Here is an 11,795-nt window from a genome sequence, read left to right on the forward strand (position 1 = left end):
CGGAAATCCTCCAGGGCCTGGACATCGAAGATGGTCCCTTTACGTCCAGTGAGCTTTCCAAGGCGAAATCCACAGTGAGGGAGGGCAAGAGTGCTGGGCCAGATGGCATACCCCCAGAGGTCCTAAAGAACTGTGACCTTGATGACCTCACCCTGGAGTTTTGCAACCTGTCACTAATGAACAACAAACAGCCTGAAATATGGTCTCTGTCCAACATCATTCCAGTGCCTAAAGCTGGGGACCTCTCAAAGCCAGACAACTACAGAGGCATCAGCCTGACTTGTATCACTGCAAAGATTTACAACAGAATGATACTAAACAGGATACGGCATGCCATCGACCCTCTCCTGAGAGAGAACCAAAATGGCTTCAGAGAGAGGAGAACTACCGTAGCACAGATCTTGGCACTGAGGAGAATGATTGAGGAGGTGAGGAAGGACAACTTGACTGCTGTACTCTGCTTCATCGACTTCAAAAAGGCGTTTGACTCGATTCACAGAGGCACAATGGTGAAGATCCTTAAGGCCTACGGTGTCCCTCCCAACTTGCTCCGGGCAATAGAGTCCATGTATGCAAAAACAAGGGCCAAGGTGGTGACCCCAGATGGTAACAGTGAGGAGTTTGATATCCGGGCCGGGGTAATGCAGGGGGATACCCTAGCCCCTTTCCTCTTCATCATAGTCCTGGACTATGCGCTCAGGAAAGCTATCAGTGGACGAGAGCAGGATCTTGGCTTCACCCTAACCCCAAGGAGGTCAAGACGACATCCCAAGGTAGTCCTGACAGATCTGGACTATGCGGATGACATCGGCCTGCTCTCCGACAGCGTGGAACAAGCTCAGGAACTCCTGAACAGTGTGGAGCTGGAGTGTGCCAAAGTTGGCCTTAGGCTAAATGCCAAGAAAACTGAGGTTATCACCTACAACATCTCACCGGAACATCCACCTCTCACAACAGCAGGAGGCACGGTGCTGAAGGAAGTCAAAGACTTCAAGTACCTGGGCTCATGGGTCAACTCAACCGAGCAAGATCTGAAAGTGAGGAAGGCACTTGCATGGAGGTCCCTAAATGGCATGAACAGTGTTTGGAACTCCAATCTCCCCCGACAAATTAAACTCAGCTTCTTCTACGCAACAGTGGAGTCTGTTCTCCTATACGGCAGTGAATGCTGGACCCTGAAGCCAACCCTGGAGAAGTCCCTTGACGGGTGCTACACCAGAATGCTGCGTGCAGTACTTAACATCAGCAAGACTGTACATGTCACTAACATGACTCTGTATGAGGGACTACCGAGGGTGAGCCAGAAAATAGCAGCCAGGAGAATGAGACTAGCAGGACACTGCCAAAGACATCAAGAACTGCCAGCCAGCAAACTGGTGCTCTGGGAACCAACACACGGCCATCGATCACGAGGACGCCCCGTGCTAACATACGTGGATATACTCAAGAGCGATGCAGGAGTGCAAAGTACCAACGAACTGGCCGGATGTATGGAGAACCGAGATGACTGGAAACGACGATGGAGGGCTCGTCTGAGGACGACCTAGAGAGATGTACAATCATATATAAAGTAAAGGTAAAGTATGCAAAGTCAAAGTGCCGTTATGTCAGACAAAAAGGTCAAATCAAGAAAACTGTGTTGTGCCGTTGTAACTCACTTGTGGTTATCACTAAACCAGGTGTTCTCAAATTATTTGACATTGGCATCTCTGCTTTTGAAATTCATTATCTGATCAGAAACACTTTTTAGGTTCACCGATTAAGAAACATTGTGATACAGAGGATCCCATCAACATATTTAATTTGATGGACATAATACAGTTATAATAATAATACAATAACTTTGGTGTTATGCTCTACCACCTCCAAGCCTTCAGAATGCTTTGTGAGGTATACCATTGATATAGAAAGGTTTATTTTTGCCCATAGCAAGTTGAGAGAACGGTAACAAGACTACTCGCCCCGTTTCTGTTTTCCTCCCAGAATTTTCCCCAGTGAGGGGTGGGAGAGGCTGGACAGCAGACAGCTGGACTTTGAATTTCTCCAACTATAAACTTTCATGACAGCAGAACAGCCTAAGTACAAATATAATTTATGAAAAGCTACTACAGTGAAGTCTGTTCACAGAAGTTGTTGTAGGATATGTGGGGATTATCAGACGAGGTACCATTTGAGGGGGCAAAACCTTACATATACTAAATAATACTAAATTGTTTATAGGTTCAATATAAGTCAAATAATATAGCCTTTCCACAGCAGTATCTTTTTATATTTTTCCAAAAAGAATACAAACGGCCAATAGCATATTACAAAGTTATCCCCCTCACTGGGGAAAATTCCGGGAGGAAAAACGGGCAAGCACCGGGGCGAGTAGTCCAGTATTCGTTGAGAGAACACACACACACACACACACACACACACACACACACACGATAGTGAAGTTGGCGTTGAGTCGGATTTTATAGTTACGAGCAAATAAGGCTTTACATCAGAATTGGTTGGACAGACACTTTAGGCAATATATTAATTAATTCACATAGAATACAGCATACTGTAGTTGTTGCATTGCCTTATTCATTATTAACAGTAGTATGTACAGTACTTGTAAAAAAAAAAAGAAGAAGAAAAGTTTGTTCATTTTGAAGGGAAACCTTTCAACCTAAAAATCCCATTGTTTTGATGTGAGTCTATCAATAAATAGTATACAGTGTGGAAAATAATACCTATAAGTCTTCTGTGTATTTCTCCATTAACCCATTCTGACCTGAGATCAGATTCATTCGAGGTTTCCACTGGACACACACTGGTCTGATTAACCCCATTCTGACCTGAGATCAGATTCTAAAAATGTCAGTCGTTCTTCGATTTTTCTAAAATAGCAGACCTACAAGCTCGTAGCGCGCCACTCGGTGGCGCGCTATGAGCTTGTAGATCTGCTATTTTCCAATAGCTAAAGCATAACATGATGCTAACACCAAAATGGGTGCCCGGTCAGAATGGGTTAAAAGATGATGGGATGCGTCATTTCACAGTCTCATATGTGAAATGACGCGTTTCACATCATCAGAAATAAACAGTACAGTAAGTACCCTATATATATATATATTATGGATCTTCTCACATCAGAACAATTAGGTTGTAGATCAGTGAACTTTCCCTTTACGTCACAGATACATGGTGGACTTGAGGAGCAGTTGTATAGATGGAGACACCACACACACACACACACACACACACACACACTTTGTGTGCCCATCCCACGTATAATATGGGCCAGTTGTCCCCAGTGAGGTCAACATCCAGATAACACTAAATGCTCCTTTTATGAACCCGAGAGGCCTGGCTCAAAAACCGCAGTGGGATGGTGTGTTACACTGTTATACATAGGTTTTATAATTGTGTGTGCTCAAGAATGTGTGTGTAAGTGTGTGCGTGTGTCATGCCTTGTGGCGGATATGTATTTGTGTATGTCAGTGTGCACTGCACGCATGTGCGTGCGTGTGTGTATGTGTGTGTGTGTGTGTGTGTGTACATTGAGTCTAAGAGCAGTTGTCGTTGACAGCTGCAGGGGAGCAGAGCACGGAGAGATAGAGTCAAGTGGCTTCAAATAGCCGCTGCGCTCCTCACTCATCTAACAAGAGAGCCCGACACTCTCTCACTTTTCTCAGACATTTCCTTTCTCTCTCTCGCTCGCTCCCTCTCGAAACAGAAGCAGTTCGAGTTCACGGTGTCAGTCAGTCAATCACATCAAAATGTCAAAATGTTTATTTTCACACATTTCGGTGTCCACTTGCCACCGTGAAATAAAATAAGTCTTTTGAAAAACATGAAGGACAAATGTCTTCTGCTTTTTTTTGTTGTTGTCGTCGTTCTGTACACACTACATGTCGCCAGTGTCCACCGTAGCTCTGCGGCTTTAGTATATCGCAAAAGGACTGTGACTGTCAACATTAATGTCGGTTGTTGGATTAATGGTACAGGCTGTCCACCGCAACACGAGGGCCCTTTTATGCGTGTGTGGGGGTGTGCATCTATATATCCCCAGTTGTCCCAGTGAGGCATGTCCTGCTATAAGTCCATCAAGATCTGAATTCTGAACCTCCCCTTCCTCCTCTTCCTGTTGCCTTTTGTCTGTCGAGTGCGACAAGACATGTGTCCCTGTCCGTCTGCGCGGCGTAGCGTAGCGTAGCATACGCGTGTCCCCAAAGCAGAGGAGGTTACGTGCCTCCCCGTCTGTCCAAAAGCAGAGGAGGTTACGTGCCTCCCTGTCTGTCCAAAAGCAGAGGAGGTTACGTGCCTCCCTGTCTGTCCAAAAGCAGAGGAGGTTACGTGCCTCCCTGTCTGTCCAAAAGCAGAGGAGGTTACGTGCCTCCCCGTCTGTCACAGAAGCTTGTCTTTGTCTGTTGTGTCCTTAAGTACCGCAGGAGGCCGATGTGGGGTCGAGACGGGTTTCTCTCACAGCCCTTCGCGTCTGTTCGAGGTGTGTCAGATTGCACTCCACCAAAAGGGGGTGTTGTTGTTGGGGGGGGGGGGGGGGGGGTTCGCGCATCGCGGCTTTTTCAGCTCAGAAGAGCCGCGCCGTTGCCGCCGCCGCACAGTCCGCCGTACCGCCGAGCTGCAAGCGAGACCAGAAGCTGTGTTACCAGCGCCTCCTAGCTGCCACCGTGCATGCCTGTCCTGTCCTCCCTGTCCGTCATGTCAGTCTGTCTGTCTGTCTGTCAGGTCGTTCCACAGAGCAGAACGGAACAGAGCATGAGGGGTAAAAGGGGGAAGCGACAGAGCGGCCAGCAGCAAAGGAGGGGAAAAGGGGAAGCAGGAGGAGAAGATGGGGGTGGGTGGGTGGGGGGGGAGAGGGTCTCTAGAACCAGTACAAGTCCTTGCTTTTATCCTGCGCCTGCAGACCTGAGAGTAGAGGAGGGAGAGAAAGGAGGAAAATAACGGAGGGGGAGGTGGAGAGAAAAGGCGAAGTGAGCAGATTAGGAAAAAGAAAAGCCCAATAATGTTGTTGTTAGGGGGGCGAGAAAGGAAACGCCCCTGAGGCGGAAAGGAGGTGAAAGCAGAGCAGCAGTATGTGGGAGGGAAAGCCGACAGCTGATGTTAAGGACACAGACCTGAAGTCAGTCTGTCAGGACACTGACCTGAAGTCAGTCTGTCAGGACACTGACCTGAAGTCAGTCCATTACGACACTGACCTGAAGTCAGTCTGTCAGGACACTGACCTGAAGTCAGTCCATTACGACACTGACCTGGAGTCAGTCTGTCAGGACCCTGGCCTGAACTCAGTCTGTTAGGACACTGATCTAAAATCAGTCTGTTAGGAAACTGACCTGACGTTAAGTCTATTTGGGACACTGTCCTGACGTCAGTCTGTCACCACTGAACATTACGACACCTGACAAACCGTGCATGGATTAAGTCTATAGTGAGGGTGATACTACTGCAGCTTGTTGATTTTAATTCATTCACGCTTTCATGCTCTAAACAAGAGTATTTTCAAAACCACAGAGTCTGCAAAGCTACACATGGAAATGATGTGACGGACAGAACTGTAAAACAGGAGGGGTGTACAGTACAACGGGTGCTTCATTGCTCATCACTGCAGATACAGTATAAGCCATGTTAACAAGGCGATGGGTTGCATTCATAAGCGGTGTACTTGCATGCGGAGCGTAACGTTACCTGTGTCCATGTTGAGTCCGATCTCGGAGGCCCCGGTGAAGGCGCCGCTCCAGGCAGACCCGGCCGCCGACTCTCCCTTCCCTCCGATGTCACACGGCGAGCCGCTGGGGCCCGGCACGGAGCTCCCGGGGGCCAGCCGGTGGTGAGGCCTCACCGACGGCACCAGCAGCGAGCCGTAGCGCGGGTCGAACGCCGTGCCGTACACCTCGTGCACGCCCGGCCGCGAGTAGGCCGAGCCCTGGCCGCCGATGGCGCCGCCCAGTGAGTAGGGGTGGTGGTGGTGGTGGTGATGGTGGTGGGACGGGTGCCAGGCGTCGGGGCTGGGCTGGTGGAGGTGGTTGTGCAGGGAGGCGGACGAGTAGGGGTCCCCGGGGAAGGGCAGCTCTGTGTGGGGGGAGGAGAGCGCGTTGCCCAGTGAGGTGGGGACAGACGGCTGGTACGTGCTGTTCCAGAAGGAAGGAGGGAAGCTCCGCTGGTTCATTGGGAATGATCCATCTGCGAACGTGCAATAAAAATAATGGATTCAAGACTCACACAGTAAACAAACAGCCCAATAAAATGGTTGCATGCCGTTGCTGATCGGTCCATTTATTCAAACCCGACGTGCACGAAATAAAGTCTCTTTAAAAGTTGAAATCTGGCCTTTCAAATTGAAAGGGATATATAACACAGGATCGTAGAAGTATTCCTATATTTTGTCTTCGAGCCTAAAACAATTATTGGACATTAAAGACCTTAATTATTAAATATTTTATTATATAGCTTTATGAATCAACAATTTGCTTGATACAAAGGGAGTTCAAATAGCTAAAATAGGCCTATATACTGAATTAAAAAATATTTAGTTTACTGCTCATATTCATATTTTTTAGGAAAACAAATACATGTGTAATACACCTGCAGTCAGTAAACGGATCAAAATGTCCATTATAAAATAGGACTGCATCCTGTTTCATAATATCATCGTGTCCTTTCATTTTGACCGCACAGGAACAACTTGTATAGGCATGTTTAAGACAGTAAAACAAGGCGACCTTTCACCTTGCACTCACTAACCTCTGATGTCACTGTATTCGACAGGACATCAGTTTCGGACGGTGTGTCCTACAATAATAATCCGACAGTTTATCCAACTCGCCCGATTTAGTGCATTTTAGTTTTACTTCACCTTCATTTAAATCGCATTGAATTGAGAGAGAGAGGATATAGTTGTTTAGAAGTTAACACTAGAGAAAGTAAGAATGCTAAAAGTTGTAACACCAAAGTAGTCTACACAACAATTAGTAAACAAATCCTAAAATGGTAGGCCTTACTTATATCATTGGTAGCCTATTCAGTATTTACATACTCACCTTTTTATCATTATCTATAGCAATTAAGCTGACCATTTAATTGCACACAATAATTTGTTCACTTTGGAAATAAACTATATAACATCTGTGAGTTTGACATACTACAAGTTCAACTACACTGATAAAGACAGCATGTTAGCATAGCATAGCATATAACGATGAAGACATTATGATGAAGAATTTGCGGCGACTTCATGGTAAACTGGCGAGTTCTCGTATCCTGCAAGGCTGCAACTAAACTGACTGACTGACTGACTGACCTCTTGTGGACTTGTTGCCGGCAGCTGCCACGGAGGCTTGCTGCCCGCCGCCGGGCTGGTGACTCAGGGCTCGGCTGAAGTGCTCGTCCACCACGGCGCTGATGTCTCCGTGGAAGTAGGTGAAGAGCACGCAGCGGGAGCTCAGGTACTCGGCCTCGGGGGGAGGCTCGCCGTGCAGCTCCTTGTGGTCCGCAGCCCCGCCGCGGCCGCCGCCGCAGTCCTGCTCCTCCTTGATGCTGCAGGGCGCCGCGCCGGGAGGGAGGTTGGAGAACGAAGAAGAGCTCTCATGCGCTTCTTGCATCTTAGAATAAAAGGCCAGTTTCTAATAGCGGACAGGATGGAGGGGGGGGAAAAAAACAGTTTGACTTGTTTATATTATGGCCTATAATGCAGAATGGAAGCCTAATAGCCTATGATGGAAATAGGCTGTCAGTTTTCTATAGTTTGTTTGACTTCGCTATATATATAGTTAGATAGGCTATTGATTTTAAAAATGATATTGTTCTGATCGAGTCTTTTTTTCCCCCAATAATATTTTAAATTATGTTCATTCATTTTCATTCAAATCCAACTTACAACTTTTTTTCTCTGATTATTTTGACTGGGATTTATCTAAATTCAATAGACAGATATAAGGCCTATTAATTTATGGCTTATAGTAGCTATGTTTATGAAGTATAGGCCTATGGCTAACTTAGGCTGTGCAGGCTTATCTACAAGCTTGTTTAAGTGACGTCTTTTTCACACTATTTGAAATATGGAAGCGGCTCCTACTTCAAACAGAGTCCCGCGTATATATAACATGTGGATGTTGACCAAGAGAGAATTTAAGAAAGTGTTAAAAGGGAAATAAAATAAGCTACAGATCAAATTCTGGAAATAATAGCCTAATGGGGCCTACAGCTTTTTATTTGTTATTTATTTATTTAGGTTGATTGTTGACTTCTTTAATTACAAAACACTCGCAATAGGCCTACACACTTCACCGGCTATAGCTAGGCCTACTGCTTATTGTAAAGGGAAAGGCCATTAAATAGCATGCATGTTCAGAAATAAACATAAGCTAATATTCCTAATATCTGTTAATGCAATTGTCGCCAACGAACCCACTAATGCAATAATCATGTGCGCAGAGTCAGTTACCGATGTGGTAAAATAATCCTTGATATATAAATAAACTGTCTATGGCGCAGTGTGTTTAGAGTCCGCCTGAAAAACATAAAATTACATTAAAAATATATACACTAACTTCGAGGTGTCCTGAGGTTATCAGAACACGAAATAAATAAAATAAATTGTCATGAAAGCAAACAAAAATATTATGACACACTCATCATCAAATTAAATAAACACTTTCGTCGCTGATTAATCTGTAAATGCGTCGGCTTGATTAGGGTAATTATATTAATTGTTTGTTTTCCATATTTATTCATGAAACTTTATTTTCAACAAACTTATTTAACAACTAGTTTAAATCGCAAACGGTGCATGCATCATGTATAGCTATATATTATGCAAACGAATGTTCCCATCATGGGTATATAGACCTACAGTTTTTGTCTGGATATAATAATAATAAGTTGCCTATAATAGAAGTTCGAACGAGGCGCTTGTGTGAAGTGACGCATGCTGCAGTCAGGCTAATACAGATCCATACCTGGTGATGGTAGGGGCTGTAGGCTGCGGTGAAGTAAGGCTGAGGCGGTGGACCATACACTTGATACATAACATCCAAGCAGCTCATGGCGAAGAAGGAAAAAAAAAAAGCCAAGGAATTCTCACGGAGAACTTGAGGGGAAGAGCGAATGCTTCATTTGAAATAGCAGCAGACGTGCAGGGAAAACGGGAAATGATAATCCTATGTGTTTTTTTTCTCAAGGAGTCGCGGCTCGACTGGACTATATCTATCTATGCAGAGAGAGTGTCTGTATAGCCTAGGCTACTCTCAAGCGATTCCTATCGGCGCTGGCTGAGCCCGGCTGTCTTTGCTCACTGTTTGGACGAGAGTGCGTTAAAAACACGGACACGCAACAGGCTGCCATGGCTTTGACGTGGCTCTGAACACAGCCTCCTCCTGACCAATGAGCAAGCCTCAAACGCCTGCTCTGAATTTCTGTCTTTTGGAACGATGTCCGCAAGTTGCATAGCCTCGGTCCCATGCAGGCTTTTACTCATCTGTGAAGAGAAAACTGCGCATGTTTTGGGGCTTTTATAGTTATCTTTTAATTGGCTGCTGCCAAAAGATAATGATAATAAAACGGATGTCTGACGAGGGCAGGAAATAGGAATTATTAGACCATGTACTGTAGTATGTAACTTCACTCAGTTTGTTCATATATATATAAACATATCATAAGACAGTCTGTTCACTTCACCTATAGGCTATACTTCACAATATACCACAATATACAAAGGCATGATAAAATACATTCGACTGAAAGGTTTGAAGAGTCTATTCTAAAAGCCTTTCAGTCGAATTGTATAATGTATTTTATTCATTAATCTCACCATGGCTCATGCAGGACACAATGTCAGCCTGTCTGTCACCATCCATACCTTGAGAATATAAGACAGTTGAAGATGAAGAAATGTGACTTCTCTACAAATAATACAATAACATAATACAAGCATGGTCATGCAGAAAATCATGTTGACAAAATCTGTGTAGCCTATTATTTTTTTGCTTATTATGCTATTCACATTGTTGGACTGATGAGAACTAAGACATGTTTTTTGATTGATTGATTTAAATGTCTGCCAATAGTCATTCTCTTGTTCATACAACTGGAATGAAATTGGAACAAACTTGTTGAAAAAACCGGTTGGTTTGGTGATTTGATCAGATATTGTATATGCAGGGATCACACACAATTTACAATTTACAATTTAGGCATTTAGCAGACGCTCTTAATCCAGAGCGACTTACATTAAGCAAGAACAAAAAAGCATGGGAATACATCACAAAAAGACATTTATCATGAAACATGCGTAAGCTAAGAAAGTAACAGTGGAATATCTATATTGAAACTATACATAATAAGCTATACATCTATACTACTATGCTACACATATGTACTATGACGTGCTATGACTACATACAATGCACTTATGCTGTCTACATAACATGCTATAAGTCTGTATCAAATGCTATCTAAGTCTACAGAATTGCTATCTAAGGGGGTGGGGTAAGTGCTATGGGCCATGATGGAGTCTGAAAAGGTGGGTTTTCAGACTACGGCGGAAGATTGGGAGTGATGCACACACACACACACACACACACACACACACACACACACACACACACACACACACACACACACACACACACACACACACACACACACACACACACACACACACACACACACACACACACACACACACACACACACACACACACACACACACACACACCTCTGATCTCGTAAAGATGCTACACAGTACATGCATTTAAATCTACCTCACAGTTTACCTTTCAGAAAAGCTAGAAATCACAGATCCAAAACTGCAATGTGATATCTGCAAATAGAATAGAATCAAACTTTATTTATAAAGCACATATAAAAACGACTGTCATGATCGACCAAAATGCTGTACAAGTCAAGAAAACGTATATAGCATCAACAATACACACAAATACAATCAATAAATCAGTAGCAAGCATGGGTACATATAGATATACAACACAACACTGAGATGAGGTGATCTAATAAAAGGTTGGAATTAAGCTATAGACTGTGATTAAAAGCCAAGTCGAAAAAAATGGGTCTTATGTAAGCAGAGACTTAACCCATTCTGACCGGGCACCCATTTTGGTGTTGGCATCATGTTATGCTTTAGCTATTGAAAAATAGCAGATCTACAAGCTCATATCGCGCCACCGAGTGGCGCGATACGAGCTTGTAGGTCTGCTATTTTTGAAAAATTCGAAGAACGACTGACATTTTTAGAATCTGATCTCAGGTCAGAATGGGTTAATCAGACCAGTGTGTGTCCCGTGGAAACCTCGTATGAATCTGATCTCAGGTCAGAATGGGTTAAAAGTCTCGATGGACTTACGTATAGAGTATAGTGGTCTCAAGCAATCTCTGCATGCTCTCAGCGGTGGTGTCATTTCTCAACCTGGTAACATCATTGTAGATACAGCCACATTCTCCTCCTGTTCCCATTCATTTTGTTGAATTTCTCAGGTCAATGTCACAATCTATTGTGTACACTGTAACACAATAAGAGTTGTGACATTGACCTGTACTGTACACTACAGGTCTATCAAAGGCATCAGTGAATGTCATCCACTCTGTTCCCCATCCGTGGCATGGCATTTTGAAGCCAAAATTTCATCCGAATTCCACTTTAATATACTGAGCTCATGCAGTCAAGGCTGATAGGCAGTTTGTGCTAATTGAGTGAGCAAACAGATCAAACCCGCAACCAATGGGAAGAATGCAATACGATGAACCGCCACAATCCCTCAGTGGCCCGTCAGATTCTACGGGTCGAGGGT

The 11,795-nt window shown here is 44.4% G+C and overlaps 1 protein-coding gene and 1 long non-coding RNA gene across 3 annotated transcripts; one reads left to right on the forward strand and one right to left on the reverse strand.

Moving 5' to 3' along the window:
- Nucleotides 1-2,015: 2,015 nt before the first annotated feature.
- Nucleotides 2,016-4,534, forward strand: LOC308333898. Its single transcript, XR_013965833.1, has 3 exons — nucleotides 2,016-2,738; nucleotides 2,996-4,257; nucleotides 4,390-4,534. It is a non-coding gene; the product is annotated as an uncharacterized lncRNA (long non-coding RNA).
- A 6-nt stretch (nucleotides 4,535-4,540) lies between these two features.
- Nucleotides 4,541-9,280, reverse strand: vgll2a (vestigial-like family member 2a). 2 transcript variants are annotated; one of them, XM_080790414.1, is made up of 4 exons: nucleotides 8,949-9,280; nucleotides 7,292-7,613; nucleotides 5,680-6,174; nucleotides 4,541-4,615 (listed from the first exon to the last, which is right to left on the reverse strand). In XM_080790414.1, exons 1-4 carry the CDS (start codon nucleotides 9,033-9,035, stop codon nucleotides 4,560-4,562), a joined length of 960 nt encoding a protein of 319 aa, XP_080646540.1. In that variant the 5' UTR covers nucleotides 9,036-9,280; the 3' UTR covers nucleotides 4,541-4,559. The 2 variants fall into 2 exon arrangements, with proteins under 2 accessions (XP_080646540.1, XP_080646541.1); XM_080790415.1 differs by having other exon boundaries at nucleotides 4,541-4,902.
- Nucleotides 9,281-11,795: the final 2,515 nt, after the last annotated feature.

This window comes from Protomyctophum bolini, assembly GCF_963924005.1.
Source record: "Protomyctophum bolini genome assembly, chromosome: 19".
NCBI lineage: Eukaryota > Metazoa > Chordata > Actinopteri > Myctophiformes > Myctophidae > Protomyctophum > Protomyctophum bolini.

Bases quoted from the DNA above. Each gene is read 5' to 3' on its own strand.
- vgll2a (XM_080790414.1), bottom strand. From the start codon at position 9,035: ATGAGCTGCTTGGATGTTATGTATCAAGTGTATGGTCCACCGCCTCAG. The intron at 7,614-8,948 runs GTATGGATCTGT...GTCCGCTATTAG, and splicing joins ACAGCCCCTACCATCACCAG to AAACTGGCCTTTTATTCTAA. The intron at 6,175-7,291 runs GTCAGTCAGTCA...GCACGTTCGCAG, and splicing joins CGGCAACAAGTCCACAAGAG to ATGGATCATTCCCAATGAAC.